At 44.2% G+C, this 20704-nt stretch overlaps 1 protein-coding gene and 1 long non-coding RNA gene across 3 annotated transcripts in view; one reads left to right on the top strand and one right to left on the bottom strand.

Moving 5' to 3' along the window:
* ARIH1 (ariadne RBR E3 ubiquitin protein ligase 1) overlaps positions 1-20704 on the bottom strand; it is a 133992-nt gene that overhangs the window by 77969 nt on the left and 35319 nt on the right. For both annotated transcript variants that reach the window (XM_044979342.1, XM_044979343.1), the window contains exon 2: positions 9839-9906. In XM_044979342.1, the coding sequence (XP_044835277.1) occupies positions 9839-9906 (68 nt within the window). The remainder of the gene's footprint in view (positions 1-9838; positions 9907-20704) is intronic.
* On the top strand, positions 2412-16425 carry LOC123343866. Its single transcript, XR_006572387.1, has 3 exons — positions 2412-2621; positions 14453-14595; positions 16337-16425. It is a non-coding gene; the product is annotated as an uncharacterized LOC123343866 (long non-coding RNA).

Here is a 20704-nt window from a genome sequence, read left to right as displayed (position 1 = left end):
TATCCCCCCCTCAGCCTTCTTTTGGTTAGGCTAAACAGAGAAGACTATGTTTGTGATGCAGCCACCTAAGAACCATCCTAAAAGATCACCAATCAAGCAACCCAGATTTCTACTTCCTTTGGGCACTGTGGGGAAGGAGTTAATACATTATCCCTTCAATCAGCCCAAACTGACTTTTTTGCTATCAAGAATGAGGATGCATGAGATACCATCTGGGTGCCACTATAGCCTTATCACCTTCCTCTGGTATTTTACCAGACGACATAACATGACACTGATTTGGTGCAATTTCAGATATTTACCCATTTGCCAGAGCCCCTGGAAATTCAAGCTGTCTGACACCTTGGAATTCAAGGAAAGGGCACAAGTGCCTTACTGATTAGGAGAAACCAGCGCGGGCAAAGGGCCTGTGGGCTATGCCATAGATTGTCAAACAGGTCCAAGCAGATTGCAACCATCTTTCCTTATTTTATGCTTAGATGGAGGACACTGACACTTTGTTGTAACAAAAACAGGAGTACTTGTGGCACCTTAAAGACTAACAAATTTATTTTAACATGAGCTTTCGTGAGCTAAAGCTCACTTCTTCGGATGCATAGAATGGAACACACAGACAGGAGATATTTATACATACAGAGAACATGAAAAGGTGGAAGTATGCATACCAACAGGCAGAGTCTAATCAATTGAGATGAGCTATCGTTAGCAGTAGGAAAAAAAACTTTTTGAAGTGATAATTAAGATGGCCCATAGAAGGTGTGAGGAGAACTTAACATAGGGAAATAGATTCAATTGGTGTAATGACCCAATCATTCCCAGTCTTTGTTTAGACCACAGTTAATAGTATCTAGTTTGCATATTAATTCAAGTTCAGCAGTTTCTCTTTGGAGTCTGTTTTTGAAGTTTTTTTTGTTGCAAAATTGCCACCTTCAAGTCTGTCACTGAGTGGTTAGAGAGGTTGAAGTGTTCTCCCACTGGTTTTTGAATGTTATGATTCCTGATGTCAGATTTGTGTCCATTCTTAATACAGGAAGTCTGAAAATCATTGTCTTCATATTTTGATTTCTATGGTGACAAACCAAGGCAACCATTTCTATCTAGTGTCAAAGCAAGGATTTGAATATTATAATCAGCCTTCCCTGAAGTCCTTAGTGGACTCAATGTGTTAAGGACTATATGGCTCTGGAGAAACACTACATGCCGGTTACCTTTATAGGTGTGATGTATTCTCATGTATTATCACAATATTTGAGTTGCAAACATAATAGGGTCATTTATGTTTAAAGTACTTTCATTGGCATTTGTAAATCTCATGGAAGCACTTCTGTTGGAACTGGGTATTTTAAAAGCTCATCTTTACAAAAAAAATTGGGCTAAATTTGACAGAACTATCATTAATCCATACCCTAGAATCTCTGAGGACAGCTTCCACAAACACATGAAACTAACTGGCTTTTTCCACTGTGACAGAAAACTGAAGAAAATCCAAACAATTCGTTCTTCTTGAGTCATGACAGTGAAAAACACCTGGTTATCAGGCACTAACTGGCTCTGTTGCTAAGTCTACTGTCACCACACTATTTGCTACTATGCTTTGTGGTTAAATAAAGAATGAAGTGATAACACAGACAGTTATCACAAATGAAAGTTGCTGATAGTGCTGTTTTTTCCTCCAGCAGAAAACTAAGGTTTGCCTACACTGCAACAGATGGCTTGAGTTACTACACTCAAGCTAGCCTAGCCTAGCCAGCTCAAGTGAGAGCAGACACTAAAAAAATATCACTAGAACAACAGAGTGATCAGGTTAACAGATGAGCTGTTGCATCCCACTACATTACTAACTTGAGCATCAGCAGCACTCAAGCTTCAATCCACCCTCCAATTGAGCAGATGGCTGGTGCTTTCAGCTCCAGCTAACTCAAGCTAGAGATGTGTGTATATGAACAGGAGTAGGTTGGCAGCACCACTGAAGTTAAACACAAGTCCTAAGATAATGGACCTACGCTCCCTATCATGGGGAAAAGACCATGTTCATTGTTGGTGATGAATGAGAACAAAACTGAGCCTGACTTTCATATCCCCTGAGTTTATATAGTGGACAAATGGTGATTTTTCCTTGTCAACCACAAGCTTTTGCCATAAAATCATTGAGACATGAACATAGCACCCCCACACAATACCATTTTAACAGTCATTTTCAGACTAGTGCTGTGCTTGAAGACTGAGTAACAAGTATAACTTTTTTCAGTATCCGAAGAAATGATGTCAGGTCAGTGGCTAGAAAGATATTGTGACGGGGCAAGGCCAGATGGCTATAAGAAAGTAGTGAGAAACAGGTATGTTAGCCCCAGGCTGAACAAATCCCTGTTACCATGGTAACCAAATGGCAGTTGCTCCAGGTTAATCAAGACACCTGGGGCCAATTAAGATCCTTCCAGAAAGCAGTGGAGACAGCTAGGTTGACTGGGACACCTGAAGCCAATCAGGGGCTGGCCGAAACTAGTTAAAAACCTCCCAGTTAGTCAGGTGGACACGCATGTCAGGAGCTGTGGGAAGAAGTTGCGCTGTTGGAGAGACTGAGCAGCACACATCATATCAGGCACAAGGAAGGAGGCCCTGAGGTAAGGGTGAAGTGGAGCTTGAGGAAGTGGCCCAGGGAATTGTACGCATCCTGTTTCTAAAAGGTCAGCTACCATAGCTGATACTATTAGGGTCCCTGGGCTGGAGCCCAGAGTAGAGGGTGGGCCTGGGCTCCCCCCTTTACTCCCCCGATTAATCACTGAGACTGGGAGACAACAGAGACTGTGCAACGGAGGATAGTTTCTCCTCACCTCCCTCACTGGCTTATGATGAAAATGGCTCAGTAGGCTGTGACCCTTGCCTCTAGAGAGAGAAGGGCTACGTGGAGAGTCACAGTGAGCCTCTGAGAGTAGTGAAATCCACCAAGAAACGCAGGACCCACGGAGACAAGGACAGAGCTTTGTCACGATATGAAAAGTCATGAAAGGCAACTGTTCACTTCATAAACTTCACATATGTACAGATGGACTAACTCAGGCTGACCATTAAAACTTTGAAGAGAGGTTGAGCCAAGGGCTGGAAGGAAGAGGGTTTAGGATCCTGCAAGCTGGTGTCTGGTAGTCTTGATCCCTCTCCAACTTATCTTCAGAAGTAGAAATATTAGAAAACAATAAAACTAAACATACTACTCCATAAGCTGAAGACTACCACATCTGATCATGAAAAGTAACCATTTAGAAGACACTTAAATGGAAAAATCCTAGATTCATCTTTGATATACTCAGCAGTAAGGGATTCAGATGTAGTAGCTCACAGCCCAGGCATAAAAGTGTAAATTATGGAAGGTAGCAAAACTTCAGTTCCGTGCACATTTGTCTTTTCTAAACAAGTCATATAGAGAATAAGGATGTATATTTTCCTGTCACAAACTAACTGGTAACGTTTATATATCCAGAGGCATGTTCAAGCTTTGGGGAAATTCAAGCATCAGCATCCTGCCAACTGCAATGACAGTAGCATACCCTATATACTCATTCATAAGCCGAATTTTTTTAGTAAAAAAGGGAAGCACCAGAGAAGGAGGTTGGCTTATGAATGAGTACAGAGAGGGAGAGGTGGGACACAGCCCCTCCCCCCAACAGAGGGAGCAAGGAGAGGCAGCAGTGCCAGAAGGGAAGAGGCGGGGCCAGAGTCTCTGTGCTTCTGGCCACTCTGCTCTCCCCCCAGCCTCCGAAACAGCTGCAGCTCCGGGGCTGGCAGGCTGCAGCCATGCCACTTGGCCCGGCCCAGCCCGCCAGAGCAGCTCGCGGCCAGGCCAGAGACATCCTCTTCGGCCCTTCCCAGATAAGATGGGATGGGACGGGGAGAGTGTGGGGGTCCCAGGTTAAGGGGGGGAGCTATGTGGGGGGGGGATTGGGGTTACTCCCCTGACTCCCAGCTTCTCCCCCAAAAAAGTTTCCCCAGCAGTTGCTGTCCCAGCCCGTCAGGGTAAGCAGCTGGTGTGCCAGGACATTTTGTTTACTTAGGTTTACCTCCGTGCCTGCGGAGACTCGAGGTAAACAAACCATCTCTGCCCACCAGCAGCTTATCATCATGGCCCGGGAGCCAAAGTTTGCTTACCCCTGAATTATAGGGTGGGCTTATGAACAAGTCATAAAATTTTTCCATTTTTACTTATCCATCTTGGGAGGGTCGGCTTATAAATGAACCAGCTTATGATTGAGTATATTCATAGACTCTAGGACTGGAAGGGACCTCGAGAGGTCATCGAGTCCAGTCCCCTGCCCTCATGGCAGGACCAAATACTGTCTAGACCATCCCTGATAGACATTTATCTAACCTACTCTTAAATATCTCCAGAGATGGAGATTCCACAACCTCCTTAGGCAATTTATTCCAGTGTTTAACCACCCTGACAGTTAGGAACTTTTTCCTAATGTCCAACCTAAATCTCCCTTGCTGCAGTTTAAGCCCATAGCCTCTAAGGATAGAACAAGAAGCAAAGATGAACAAGTTTTCTCCCTCCACCTGATGACACCCTTTTAGATACGGTAAATCTTTGAGATCAAGAGGGAGAAATAGCAATACTTGAGCATTTTTTGTTTTCCTGGAGTTGAGCAGCATGTTGGGCATCAAATGTTAACTGCTGCTAAATAATATTACTTCCACGCAAACCTCAATCCTCCAGCGATCCTTTCCAAACACCAATTTTGCTTTCAGACACACATGGAGGACAATGGATGCTTAGTCATTGGAAAGAATTGTTTCCCTTGATTGAATGTCTTGCTAATACCATTATACAGAATCTGCTGAAACCTGCTCTGAGTATAAGAGAAACGCATAGACCATGATTTGGACTCTACATAATGCCACACCAAAAGTGTCATCACAAAAATATAAAAATTAACCTGTTCAATATAAAATGTGCATGACAATTGCACAATGTGCCAAGGGACAGAGAGGAGATCTCCATGTTCTGAGAAAAGACTATATCATGATAGCTTTCACCCATGTTACTGTCTTCTTATAATTTAAGAGGAAGTGTTTTATACCGCTGAAGGAAGGCAACAGGGTATGTGGGTACTCAATCTATGAAAAAAATCAGGCTACTTATGTGCTTAATATTAGGAACCCAAGTTTGATAATATTAAGAACCAGTAAGTGCTACAAACGTCGTTCTGTCTGACTCTCCAACACTGCAGACGGGGATGTGTAAGTGGACAGTGTGTGGTCAAAAGTTACTTTCTTTAAAAAAGGCATATTGCTAATACCTTTAAATACATTTTAACAGAATTTATTTTCTGTTTGTTGGCTGACTTCTGGATTCCACTCTACTCAGACAAGGAAAACACTAGTCATTTTCAGTATAACCTACACTAGCACAATGCCAAGTTAACACTTGCCAGAGAATATTTAAAGCTAAACAAGACTTTAAAATATGTATTTGGTTTTGTAAGACTACCATATCTATATTAAGTAGGTGGCCACATTCTTTTAAATAGAAGCTTCTCACTGAAATAGAGGGATGAGAGCAGAAGATGGGTTTGGGGACTCTGGGCTCATTTCCAGCTCTGCCCCCAACTCACTGAAGCAGAGTGAAATTTAAAGCCCTGAATGCTCCAATGACTATCTCCTCGCCACTATATTACATAACAGCAACTAGTCATCAGAAGCGCTGAAGCTAGTACCTTGGTATAAAAAGAGGCTGGGTGTTTCTCTATGAAAAATGAACACAAACTTTCTTGAAACCACCCACTCCTTGGTTTCACACATCTGAGCTTCAGGGGAGTGCTACAAAGCTTTGCCGGGGGAGTTCTGGGAAGAGAGGGTTGGGGGCATCAATAGTGGCTTGGGAGGAATTGTTTTAATACACCTGATGTAGTAGGAAATGTTGTTAGCAAGCTGATAATGTTGTTTACTAGCACTGGCTGGCAAGGATCACTTATTACAGAGCTTGTTTTATGGCTGTAATTTTCAAATTTTGCACAAAAGACAAGCATTGTAACAAATGACATTACTCAAGGTTGATATTTACCGAAGGATGTTACAAGAATACATGTGTATTTAAAAGGTTTCTGTTGGGTTTTGTAAAATCCTTTTAAATGCCTAATCTTACAGCAATGTCCCCTTAAAATCTCACTTGCGGTCTTCCTTTCTCAAACTAATGCTACTTCCTACTGGCCAGTATACAGGTGGTAAGTGAGAAAGCCAAGAACAAGCGTTGATGCTTACGCAAGCATATCTAGGTGTCCACTATTGCAAAATGAAAACTCCAGGATGGCAGCCAGATTAGAATCTGACCTGGCTAAAATACTCAACATGGGGAAATTCAGACAAATAAGACCACAGAAACAGACAGCAGCTTTATGCAGAAGAATCCAAATGTAACTGCTTGCAGTCAGCTAGTTAAGTGACCTCAACATAAGTGCATTCTTTCAAAACAAAAAACCCTTTAGATATTTTCAATATTAGCTCTTAAAATATTACTAAGTTTGAAAGTCAGGAATCTAGAAAGTTGTACCAGTAGTTCAGAAAAATCTCAATGTCAAAACTTTGGGAATGGCTAAGGTTTTAATACCAGCCTTATCTTTGTCCCCTTACCCTTGACTACCATATATGATTCAGCTACTGTTACAAACCTCTACTATCCTGCAGCAAAGCTACATAAGAGCATCTGAACTGCAAACCCACCCACTAATTAGCTAAAGTCAGACTCCTTCCATACTCCCATTATGGGCTAAACCCCACATTACTTTATATATGGGTCACATGAGATCCTGCCTTTTTCCATTATGTGGAATGGACATCCACCACCATCACTTCCCCAATTAACTGAACCTGTACTGATCAGTGACCACATGCTCCCAACACATACCAAAGAAATGGTTTCCACATGTACTCAATATAATAGGCCATGGATCACCCTACCACTATCTCTTCTAAACAGCTTCATAGGCCAGAGATCCCCCTGTAACCAATACAGGCCAGAAAAAGCAGTTTTCCTACAAGATTTCATACTACTGCACTGCACAGGCTCACTCTCGCTCTCTGAAGTTACATTTTTCTTGTCTTAATTAGTGGAGTTCTAACCAGTGATGAGCTGCCAAATTTTTAACAACGGGTTCCCTCCTCCCTCCAAAATTTTAACAACGGGTTCCCTCCTTCCCCCCCCATCCGTGGGTGGGGGGGTCGTGCCCCATCCAACCCCTCATGTTCCTTAACACACACACTCCGAGACCCCTGACCCATCCCCCCCTTCCCTGTCCCGACTGCCCCTTGCCGCCCCACCCAACCCCTCCTCTCATTCTCAATGGCCCCCCAGAACCCCTACCCCATCCAACCACCCCTTCTCTCTGTCCCTGAGTGCCCCCACCACCTCATCCAACCCTGCTCTTTCCTGACTGCTCCCCGGGACCCTTGCCCCCATTCAATCCCCCTGTTCCCTGCCCTCTGACTGCCCTGACCCCTATCCACCCCCCCACAACCCACCCCCTCCCTGCCCCCTTACCACACTGCCTGGGGACCGGGTCCACTCTGCCAGGACCACGACCGGCGCCGCGGGGCCCGACGGGCCGGGCCGGCACCGGGGCCCAGCCACGGGGCCCGACTCCCCGGGCCGGGCCGGCACCGGGGCCCGACTCGCCGGGCCGCTCGGCCCGACTCCCCGGGCCGGGCCGGCACCGGGGCCCGGCTCGCCGGGCCGCTCGGCCCGACTCCCCGGGCCGGGCCGGCACGGGGGCCCGGCCGCTCGGCGGCAGCCGCGGGGCCCGACTCCCCGGGCCGGCGCTGGGCTGGAGGGAGCCGTGGTCTGGGACCGGGAGCTGCTGAGCCAGCCGCACCTCCCCTCCCCCTCCGTGCCCCAGCTTACCTGCTGGCTGCCTCCATGCTGCTTGTTCAGGCTTCCCATGAACATCTGATTCGCGGGAAGCAGGGGAGGGGGAGGAGAAGGGGGCGGAGCAGGAGAGGAGTGGGCGGGAACTTTTGTTAAATTTAGCAGCCCTTAACAAGCGGTTCTAAAATGGCTGCTAAAATTTAACAACGGGTTCCCGCGAACCCGTGCGAACCCGCTGCAGCTCACCCCTGGTTCTAACATCAGCAAGGAGGAGATAAGCGAGGTCAAGGTAAAGAACCAGCATGGCTGCCTTACCAGTGTTTCTAGACTGATGTCCCAATGTTTAATCAACTTGTATGAGAACCCTGATTTTCCTGGCTCCCGTATTCTCTTTTACAGAGACTATCATATTTGCCTTTGTTACCAATCTAGCTGCTGGATTTGGGCTCAGAGGTTATACAGCAACACCACAAACTAGCAAAGCCTTCTTTCACTCCAGAAAATACAAATCTTTGTTTTCAGAAGAAACATTTTGTTCTGGCAACATTGACTAGAAATTAAAAGGTGGCAGCAAAATACTTTTCCATAGAAAATTCAAGATTCAAACCACAATCCCAAAAAAGACACACAAAAAAAGCGTCCAAAAGATGAAAACAAGGTAGGCTAGAACATACTATACTGATGCCCTGTATCAGTCGAGCAATTTAGTCATTGCAGGATTAATGCAGAGTCTATTTCTGGCCACCCAAGACTCAACATGTTATACACAGAAAAAGACCAACATGCAAGGATGACATGCAGAACGCACCCAATCTGAGTACTGTAAGTATTTACAAGGTAACAGGAACATGTTTGTGCTTGCTTCTCTTAGGGCAGGGGTGGGCAAACATTTTGGCCCAAGGGCCACGTTGGGGAATAGAAATTGTATGACGGGCCATGAATGCTCATGAAATTTGGGTTGGAGTATGGGGGTGGAGGGAGGGCTCTGGTTGGGGGTGCAGGCAATGAGTTTGGGGTGTAGGAGGATGCTCTGGTTTGGGACTGAGGAGTTTAGAGGGTGGGAGGGGGATCAGGGCTGGAACGTGGGAAGGCGTGTTGGTTCCAGCTGGGGGTACGGGCTCTGGGGTGGGGCTGGGGATGAGATGTTTGGGGTGCAGGAGGGTGCTCCGGGCTGGGATCAAAGAGTTTGGAGAACGGGGGTGGGGCGGGGAAATGATTGGGGCAGGGGGTTGGGGCATGGGGAGAGGCTCGGGGCACGGGGAGAGGCTCGGGGCACAGGCTCAGAGCGGTGCTTACCTCAAGCGGCTCCCGGAAGCAGTGGCATGTCCCTTCTCCGGCTTCTACCTGGAGGTGCGGCCAGGCGGTTCTGCACACTGCTTCATCCACAGGCACCCCCTGCAGCTCCCATTGGAACACTTAGGAGCTGGAGCGGGGTTGTACCGTGGCTTCCGGGAGCCACGCGGTGTGGTCCCCAACCCGGCATCCCAGCTGGAGCAGGGCCACACAGTGCAGCCCCCAACCCAGCGCCCCAGCCGGAGCAGGGCAAGCCCCAGCCCCCACTCCCCAGTGGGAGCTCATGGGCTGGCTTAAAACAACTCGTGGGCCGCATCCAGCCCGCAGGCCATAGTTTGCCCACCCTGTCTTGGGGCATTTGAAATTCTTGCAGAAATACAAAATTCCCAGAGCATATACACATGAAACTGGAAGGGAATTGGGGGATGGAAAAAAGAGTCAAGAGCAACAAATGCCCCCTCAAAAAAAGCAAAAAATACCCGTCATGGATATTTACTTTCCCCATTAGCCTCTGAAAATTATCAGTGCTAAAACAATAGCTGGTGTGCACTGCTATGTAAAAAGGAAAAATTTCCTCTACCTCACATAATAGATTCTCCATACACATTGTATTCATCTGATCCATGACTAGATCTGCACTTCTTATGGGTTTCAAGTGAAAGGTGTCTGTCTACCAAAAAGGTGGCTACTTACCTCTCCATCAGCTTCTCTTTATCCCAGTTGAAATGGCTAAGTAGTATTCTGGTGATAGTTGCCGGATTCTAGAAAAAAAGAAAAAATAATATAATGTAAACAAACAACAGTACATTCTTGTAACTCAGTCCATGGGAGATCAGGGACCTGAATACGGCTCTTGACAAGCAAACATGGAGACCACGGATTCTAAATGTTTATTGACAAGTTGTACTATCCTCATCTCCACACTGGGTGGACTATTAGTCCAAGTAGATTAATTTTTCAAATTGTTTAATAGGCTTAAAATTTGTTTGAATAAGCATTTTTCATAAGTGCTACCCTAAGAAGTTCATTTAAGCAAAATGGAAAAAACTTTTGTAGACTCAATGCTCCATATAAGTCACCACAGCAGTTGACTTCATGTCTACTGCTTATCATTGAAGAGACAAGGGGGGTGAGGTAGTATCTTTTTTTGGATCAACTTCTGTTGGTGAAAGACAAGCTTTCAAGCTACACAGAGCTCTTCTTCAGGTCTGGGAAAGGTACTCAAGAGTCACAGCTAAATACAAGGTGGAACAGATTGTTTAGCACAAGGAGTTAACACATTCTAAGGAACCAATCAAGATGAAGTATCAGAGGGGTAGCCGTGTTAGTCTGGATCTGTAAAAGCAGCAAAGAGTCCTGTAACACCTTATAGACTAACAGACGTATTGGAGCATGAGCTTTCATGGGTGAATACCCACTTCGTTGGATGCATGTATTCACCCACGAAAGCTCATGCTCCAATATGTCTGTTAGTCTATAAGGTGCCACAGGACTCTCTGCTGCTTAATCAAGGTGAAGTGGCCTGTTAACACCCCTGCAAGTCACAGGACAAAAAAATTGGGTTAGTGGGTTACAGACTGTTCTAATAAGCCATAAATCCAGTGTTGTTAAGACCATGATTTTTAGTATCTAGCAAAAATATGAATTTAAGCTGCCAGGCTTGTCTTTTGAAGGTGGTATGCAGGTTTCCTTTGAGGATGAGGACTGAAATCAGAGGTGGAGCGACTGTGTAAAAAAATGGTCACCCACAGATTATAGTGTTTTTGTCTTAGCAGTTTTCTGAGAGAGTTCATTCGAGAGTGTAATGATTGTTTGATTTCACCCACAGTTATTGGGGCATTTAGTGCATTGTATGAGGTACACAACATGTTGTAATATGCATGGGTAGGACCCAGGGATCTTAAAAAGTATGTTGTGGCAGGTATTCATCACAGCAGTGGAAATATGTCTGCCGGCTTTGCATTTGTTATGGCAGGGTCTGGTATCACTTTGATTTGGTAGGTCCTAATCTATGTGGAGCTTACTTCTGATGATGAACTTGGAAAGGTTGGAAGAGAGTTTGAAGCCCAGAAGAGGGGTTTAGGAGAGATTTCTTTAAGGATGCGGTCCCCATCACATATGATCTGTAATTTAATGATACCCCACAGACCAGGATCAACCATCCACCAGGTGTCTGAAAGCATACCTTGGCTGTTACAGCAGGGACAAGACTCATTATCTTGTTACACTTCCCTTCTCACGTGATCAACTCGGACCCTAGGTACATAAACTCACAACAACCCAATCATGTTTCTTCAGGAAGCTCTGGACAACAGTTATCTTAACATCCCACAGATATTTTCTGTTTAGTGCAAGCAAAATCAAAGTGGGTTAAGATCCATTTCTCAGTGGATGGGAATGACAGGAAAAGCCCTTGAAGTACTAGGGTGATGCAAGTATTAACAGACAGTAGATAATCACATAATTATGTTTAATATAACCATAAATATTTCCTGTAGTAACTAAACTGAATACTAAAATAGATGCCTGTTATAGCGTGAGTGCTTGCCCTCAGAGCATCTGTGTCAACGCTGGCATTGCGCTGCACACCAGAGTCAACACAGCCTTTGTAAAGGGAAATCATGCCTCACCAATCTATTAGAATTCTTTGAGGGAGTCAACAAGCCTGTGAACAAAGATAATTCAGTAGATATAGTGTACTTGGACTTCCAGAAAGCCTTTGACAAAGTCCTTTACCAAAGGCTCTTAAGCAAAGAAAGGAGTCATGGGATGAGAGGGAAGGTCCTCTCAGACCAGTAACTGGTTAAAAGCTAAGAAAGAAAGGGCAAGAATAAATGGTCAGTTTTCACAGTAGAGAAATAGTGGGGTCCCCCCAAGAATCTGTGCTGGGACCAGTGCTGTTCAACATAGTCATAAATGATCTAGAAAAGGGGGTAGTGAGCTGCCAACTTTAGCACACGACAGAATTACTCAAGATAATTAAAGCCAAAGCATATTGCAAAGTGTTACAAACTGGGTGACTAGGCAACAAAATGGCAGATGAAATTCAATGTTGATAAATGCAAAGTAATGCATGTTTGAAAAAAATTGCAAATAGACTTACAAAATGATGGGATCTAAATTAGAAGTTACCATTGAAGAAATCATGTTTTCAGAGAACTACCCATCCATTCAGTGTGCAGCAGCAGCAGTCAAAAAGCCAAGAGAACATTAGGAACCATTAGGAAAGGGATAGATAAGATGACAGTAAATATCATAATGCCACTATATAGATCCATGGTATGCCCTTACTTTGATTACTGCATAAAGTTTTGGTTGCCCCATCTCAAAAAAGATATTAGAATTGAAAAAGGTGCAGAGAAGGGCAACAAAAATGATTAGCGGTACAGAACAGCTTTCATATGAGAGATTAAAAAGCCTGTGACTGTTCAGCTTGGAAAAGAGACGACTAAGGGGGATATGATAGAAGTCTATAAAATCATGAATGGTGTGGAGAAAGTGAATAAGGAAATGTTATTTACCCCTTCACATAATTTAATTGGGTGACCCCTGGTTCTTAATAGGCGGCATGTTTAAAACAAACAAGGAAGTATTTCTTCACACAATACACAGTCAACCTGTCAAACTAGTTGCCAGGGGATGTTGTGAAGGCCAAAAGTATATACCTGCATTCAAAACACAATTAGATAAGTTCATGGAGAATAGGTCCACAAACAGCTATTAATGAAGATAGTCAGGGATGCAACCCCATGCTCTCAGTGTCCCTAAACCTGGACTGCCAGGAACCGGAACTGGATGATGGGATGGATCACTCAATAAATTGCTCTGTTCTGTTCATTCCCTCTGAAGCATCTGTCACTGGTCATTGTCAGAAAACAGGATACTTGACTAGAGGGACCACTGATCTGACCAAATATGGCCATTATGATGTTCTCCTGGCAGCCCAGTGTGGAGCAGCTAATGTGTCCCTGCCTTGGTTTCCCCTTGTGGGCTATCAATAAATTCAGTGAGACTTGTATACAGCTACCAGTACCTCTTCAGTACCTCTTCAGGGGTGCAGTTTATTTAATCAAAGGCCAAACAGACATGCAATCAAGTCTTCACTCCCTGTATCCTAGCTTGGGGGTAAGTGAGTGAATCTTAGAATATCAGGGTTGAAAGGGACCTCAGGAGGTCATCTAGTCTAACCCCCTGCTCAAAGCCGGACCAATTCCCAACTAAATCATCCCAGCCAGGGCTTTGTCAAGCCTGACCTTAAAAACCTCTAAGGCAGGAGAGTCCACCACCTCCCTAGGTAACCCATTCCAGTGCTTCACCACCCTCCTAGTGAAAAAGTTTTTTCTAATATCCAACTTACTATCAGTCTGTCTTCTCCACATGAGTCCTCTATCCAGGCTCTTCACCACTAATGCCCTCACAGCCTGGGACCCTCTTCTGGAGTCAGACCTCCTGCCATCACCTTGGGAAGGGTTCCTTTTGTGGACTCAGGGCCCCTGCAGAGGTCAAGCTGATGCAGCTCTTCTCTGGAGCAGCATGCAGTTCCCCAGCAACCTGGGCCTCTTGCTACTGTCTGGCAAGATCCTGTTGTTGGCACTGGGCCTTCCTAGGGCTCTCTCACTTGTAGCCCTTTTGGAACCTGCTCTCTGTAGGAGCACCTTTCCTAGGTTCCTTTTTCTGATGAGCTAAGAGATCCCCTGAAAAGTTCCTTTTCCCGGGAGCATCCGCTCTGCATTCTGGGGCTGAGTGAACCCTCGTAAGCCTTTATTAAGCCCAGGTGTTCCCTAATGAGTTAACTTCCACCCAGGTGACTGGATGGATCTGGATTGGCTCATTCCCCTTATCAGAGCCCATCACGAAAAGACTGGTCCCTAATTCCCTTGAAAGGGCCACCCTCTGTGATACTGCCCTTTTGGTGTTTGAGTTGATTTTACCACCAGACTACCTAGGTGTCAAGTTACAATTTCAACGTTTACAATCACTAAAACTTGTACTTTAGGGAAAAATCCCTTTCTATTTCAATAAGGCAGTGTTTCAGTGTCTCAGGCAGTGTCCTGCCAAGCATATCAGACAAATGCCATATATGGTTTTCTCCAGCTAATCATCCCAGCATCATCACACATTAAAATAAAACACATTGTTTAAATTAAAGACAGTTAGCTTTGCCTTGCACTCGAATTCTAAGCAAATCTCCAAAAAGAAAACATGTAGCCTTTTTACAAATGTAATCTACAATATTTCCTGTTGCAGTGAATTTGTCAGAAGGATGCACAAGGAAGCAATGTTTTCCTACTTTTTTTCCCCCTTAAGGCGTGAAGATGGTCTTAATTACCTTGAAGTGCTGTCCTCCCTCTGCTGCAGCACCCACCAGGCCCTTGGACCACTAAATTCACACTTCTGCAAGTTCCCATTGAGCACTTCAGAGATCAACTGGGCACAGCAGCAGTTGACAGGTAGGACCTTTTTGTAATAAATTGTGTAGCACAGGGGGGAAAGCAGAAGGACAGTGTGGATACAGACACATCAGGCATCTTAAGACCAGTGACTATGCTATTTTGAAGATCAGCAACAATTTTTAGTCAAATGCTTTGGATACAGATTGCACTTTGGTGAATAATTTTTGTTTGACTTTACATTTTACAGTAAGTATTTTGAAAGACTGAAAGATGAATTAGTTTCATTTGTGGATTCTGCTCTTTTCCCAGTGAAGTGGCATTGCAGCTTTCTACAGCAAATCCTCTAAGTCAGGGCCCCCAAGACATCTTCAGCAATGTAACAATAAAGAGAAACTATAGGAAACTATTTTCCTCTCTTCCTTGAATGGTGGAAGACTTCAGTGTCACAAAAGGGTATGCTACACCAGAATTATACCTGTGACACTGATGTCACATTACAGGCCCAGTATGTTGCAATGTGTTTGCAGTCAGAAAAGTGGTTCACCTCTACAAACCTGCTGGGGTTCAGTTTCCCTTAGCTACTTCACTACCAAATTAATTAAATGTAATAAGTCAAAGATTTACTGGCAGCACACCAAGCTCCTACCGGATCCAAAAAACTAGGTTATCTGTTTTCCACAGCAAAGATTCAAGATTTAAAACTTAGCTGGTTGTTTTGTTGATACAGAAGGCAGGCCACAACATCTTTGCCCCTACTGTATTAGCAGAAGTAAAATCTTTGTCCATGAAGTAAGCAATACAGCACCCTGGAAACCAGGGAGTAGAAAACTTTTAAAGGCTTAATTTGGTAAAAATCAACATGTGATTTTAGCCATAATTAACTGCAGATGTGAAAATCTTTGTCTTTAAGGACTGTGCTACTTAAAAAGGGACTACTAGCAGCCCAATATGAAGTTACTCAAAAAAAAACAGTGCAATTGATGTCTGAGACTACGTTTTTGAAGGAAGTTACTTTCATTGTGAAACCTGACTGTGCAATGCTTTAACACTGCTACTACTGTATGGACATATATTTACTCTCTCTTATTGCTCTTTTATTCCCTATTCAATGAATTGGCAGTTTACAGGACAGTTAAACTGATGCATTTTAATAGACACCACCAGCATATCATCTTGCTTTCTTGTTCCCTTATTCGTTGAGCTACTTCTCTTGCGCACACGATTATAATCCTTTGTTTGTGCCACCAGAAACATTTGCTACAGGCAGGCTGTGATGATGCAAAGATAGGATTTAGTCTGAAGCAGCAGCAGGAAGAACTGGGTTATAAGGACATCTCCTGTTTACAAAAATACATTTTAATAACTAAATAAAGCAGCCAGAAACAGATGGCAAGCAAGGGAGAAACTAACTTGTGTCCAATATTAGATTTTCATTCAAACATTGTTTGAGAGGACAGCCAAAATAGATTTATCACACAAGACCAATCACTTGTTAACTGTACATGTTTAGACCTAGAAAGAAAGTTGCCTAGTGCTCACTAGAAGCTAGTAAAAAAGCTACTGATATCTTGATAGTAAAGGAAACCTAAAAGAGGAAAGCAGCCATTTTGTTGAAAGAAATTCTAGCAACACTTTAAAGACAAGCTTTGACAACTCTAGTAAAATATACATATAGTAAATCTGCCTATAGAGGAAGGGAAGAAAATCCAAACTGCTTCACAGAATTTGAAGGACTGTCGCTACTTGTCTGAAGACTCAATCTGTTCTAAATGAGTATCTCTAACCTTCCTGTCTCTAGTGTTTAGATACAGCAGAAGTAGAGAGCAAACATGAAAAGAAGAATGCAGGAAAGACACAGATGAGGACCCTATAAACTTTAGAATACAGGTTTGGTGGAGTTTTGGAGTACTTCTATTGGGAAATGATGGGTGGTTGAAGTACAAACGCCTTAATTTTGGGGGGTTGACTGTATTTATAGCTAAGCTACAATTCCACTTAGTGTTAGATTCAATTTCTTTTGGCTACCAAAAGAAACCTTCCCATATATTGTTGGCCAACCCCCATATGGGGGGCATGAAAGAGGAAAATCCCTCTCCCCTAAAGAGAAAAGTTAAAACCCTGTATATATACACACATTAATACATGAATTGTGAACTAGTTTAGAAGAGATTATGAGAACATTAATTTAAAATGGGGCTTTTGAAAACAGCATTTGAGTGACATTTTGCAGTATTTGATCACTGCATTCAATTTCAAGACAAGTTTTCTAGGCAGTTTTAACTCTTTTAGATGATGATAAACAAAAACGCATTTGAAGAAATCAGCTTCTCACCAACCTGCTGTTCCAATCTGAGTGTTCAGTACACATAAATAGCCTTTTAATAATAACTCAGCTCATGCTTAGCTCCCCAGCAAAACTCCTCCACCCACTCAAGACAAAGGCATTGATAAATTCCTCATCTTGGATATTGCCATTATACAGCATTTATTTAAATGTGGCAGCTTCTGCATTTCTAAAATTTGCATCAAAGGATTAAATTGACAGCAGGGAATAGAACCTACATGCCTCTGTTAAGCCTTATTTGGACTCTACGTGATCAAACCTTTCTAATACAACTTCTGATTGAACATGCAATCTATGCTTTTTGCCATACTACTTCATATACATGAGTTGACCATGCAGAGACCCCCAAAAATGCTGACACTTCCTGAACCTCTCTACAACTCTTCGAATGGCTCAAGTATTTGAATGACAGGCTCAGGTACATTCCACTGGCATACACTCTAAGAAAGGTGGTATTTAAATTCATTAGCAAGTGGCAGCCGGCTGGTTTCAAAGTAGGTGTTTGAGCATACAGAATGCAAAATTCTACCTGGCGATGACATCTTATATAAGCTGGTGTAAGACAGGCCTCTTTAAGATAAGCAGTTTAAAAACTGGAAGTTAAGTGCTTGAAACAGCCCAGACATGCCAAACCTGCAGGGAAAAACGCAGAAATCGGGCTTGTTTTTGGCTTAATTGGCTTCTTAGTTGCTTGTTGGCTAGTTTTTGGCTTGTAACTCATTGCAGCTTGTTGCCCTTTTGGGGGGGGGGGGGGGGGCTGGATCGGCTCCAGACAAGCAGGGACAAGGGGGGGGAGAGAGAGTCAGGGGTGCACAGTGGGCCCACCACAGTCCTAGACTGCACATGGGGGGGGGGAATCTAATCACAGAGTGTTGGGGTTCTTTGGGATTGACTTGTTTTGAAATGGGATTAGCTTGATTTGTGTTTTATTGTGAAAGTCAGGGTGCTTATTTACCATGTGAAAGTTGGCAACTGTGCCAACCACATGTACAACCACCACAGACATCTTCCTTTAATAAAGCAGCATCAAGCTAGTGCTGCAGTCATCCCATGCTGCAAATATTTAATCAGTCAAAGGGGGTTTGCCAATATTGGCATGCCAAGCATTTTTGAGCATGTGTAGAAAATCCTCTCTCTGCCAAGTCACTGATCTGTCTTATAAAATTAGTGTACAGGTCAGGTCAGCATTGTGTAGTGTTGATCTAGGTCCACATATTGATATGAAATGTTATACCTTGGGTATTTTAGCAACATCATCACTAAAAGGTAAACTCATTTACCTATAGCAACCTGTATAAAAACCTATCATAACTTCTCAATTGCCTGAGCAATATAATAAAGCCTGTCCCTTCCACAGCCATTTGTGCACATTCACAGTCCAGTTTAAGAGTAGCTATCAAGCTTCTTGACCTCAAGCTACTCATTTCCAGGACTATCTCTGGGTTGCACACTCTTCCATAGCTCTCTAGAATGGTCTAAATTAATGTGGTGGGCGAATTAAACATGGGAGTCAGGACTCACTGATGCAAATATCCAATATAAAAGTGCACCAATGCCAACAAGGGCGGCTCAGAAAAACATCCCAATAAATCTCCAATGTCCTACCTAGGTGAGTAGAGGGCTTTAAATCTCCGTATTGATGGCAATGGCTCAAGTCCCATACTGCTACACAAAAGAAGGCAACTGATACGAGGCACTGAACATTATATACCTGTTTCTATTCACTTAGTAGCTGACTTGAAACCTACAGTACCGCCTACTAACAATAACCTAGTTATCTGTGCTATTTTAGCCTTCTCCTATCCTAACCGGCCCCATCACTGAATTAGAGCTTAAACATTACAGGCACTTGTTGTTCGGTATGTTTACACCTTCTTTTAGCCTGATTCATACTAACACAACATCGCCAGAACAAGGCTCAATTTGTTTTACACTTCTATTGTGAGCGCTCTAATTGTGAAAGAGGCCATTTACTCTTACAGGGGATGTCTATAGAAATCCCAGACAGGCATCTCTCAGTTTACCAACAAAGTTAAATATCTTGGGCCTTACAGGTGAGTAATTCCAGGACTCATGGCTTTGAAACATGTAAACTGTTCAACAAACTCAGACTGAGTGTCCAGGGGGCTTCTTCAATAATTTAAATAACTACCACTTAATAATCCTTTGCCTAATCTTTGTCAAATCACTTCATCAGCAGTCATTTAGCTTATGCTGGCATCGCTTATGTCACTCAGGGAGGTGAATAAAGCACCCCCAATCAACATAAATTATGCCAGCATAAGCGTTCGTGTGCACAGCGCTATATCCAGGGGAGAGCTCGTCCCACTAACACAGTTCCTACTACTTGCGGAGGTAGTTTTATGCAGATGGAACAGCTCTCTCTCGTCGGCATAGAGTGTCATCACCACACAGGCAGCAGCACTGTACATATAGACATGGCCTTTGTACCATCTTAATCTTCATTTTCCCTTCCCTCCTATCCTTTTGTCAGCTCTTCCTCAATCTCATCATCCCCTCCACAAGAGGCTCTCCCACCTACTGCCAATCCACCCTCACCCCTATATTCTCCTTTTCTGCAATCCCCCTTCCCCCACCTTTGGTGTAATTTCTCTCAAGCCAGCATTCCCTCCACCACCAGCCAACCCTTGCCTGCCGCCAGCCCAGTATATCTCACCCCATAATCTGCAGCCTCACCTCCATTCTCACCCTTCCCCATTCTCAAATACCTGCTTCATCTAAAAAACCAATACCATTCACATTTTATTTTTGCTCCCCACATCTCCTTGCCCTCAGTGAAGCCAGGATTTCCCCATCTCACGTTCTCTCTGCAGCTGCACTCTTCGTGGCTTCTCCTCACCCATAACCCATAATTACTCCCAGATATAGAGGGCATGCTTCTCTCCCACTCGTCATCTCTTCCCTATTCCAAGCAACACTGCATCAAACTACCCACCCTCTCTTCCCTCCCCCATAGCTGTCAACTACCCTCCTCTGACCTGACACCTGGCTCTGCCCTGTAGTCAGCCTGCCACCTTAATCCACATGGGCTCAGCTTCCAGACTTCCAGTCTTATCCCTTAATTTCCCCCATTTTACCCACACTTCCTTAATTGACTTTCAAACCCCATCAACTCCCCCACTCACCAAAATAGTGAAGACAAGGCTGCGTGGCTAATCACTGCCCCTGCACCTTTCTCCATCAGAGTTTCCTCTCACCAACCGCTAAGTTATCTCATTTAACATTACCCCTCACAGCAAATGCACCAGAGTCACTTTTCTGCCACCTCCCTCGCCTCTGCAGACTTGTCAAGTCCTCCCACTCCTCTCCCCTCCACCTGACTCTTTACCCTTCTCTTTCAGCACAAAGTCCACCCTATTAAAATAAACCCCAATCCTGGCTCAGTTCCAAATTCCAACCATTCAACTGCTATTGCATGACTCAGGGCTTGGCTACACTTGCAAGTTAGAGCGCATTAAATCATCCCCAGGCGTCCTAACTCCTGAGGTGTCCACACTGGCAAAGCATGTAGAGTGTCTGGACTCTGCAGCTGGAGCGCTCCTGGTAATCCACCTCCATGAAAAGCATAACACTTGCTGCGCCCCGGCTGAAATGCCCAGGTGTCAGTATGGACAACAAATTGCATTACTGAGCTGTGATTGGCCTCCAGAAACGTCCCATAATCCCCTGAAGTCAAGTGGCAACTCTTGTCATTGTTTTGAACTCTGCTGCAGGAATGCGGATATCCCCTTTCAAAGCTCCATTTCTGGCAGCCAGCATGCTTATCTGCTCCGGGACAAAGCAAACCATTACTGTGGAATG

This window comes from Mauremys mutica, chromosome 11 (assembly GCF_020497125.1).
Source record: "Mauremys mutica isolate MM-2020 ecotype Southern chromosome 11, ASM2049712v1, whole genome shotgun sequence".
In the NCBI taxonomy this organism is placed as follows: Eukaryota; Metazoa; Chordata; order Testudines; family Geoemydidae; genus Mauremys; species Mauremys mutica.
The sequence above is the reverse complement of the archived record's forward strand: the minus strand, read 5'-3'. Positions and strand labels throughout refer to the sequence as shown.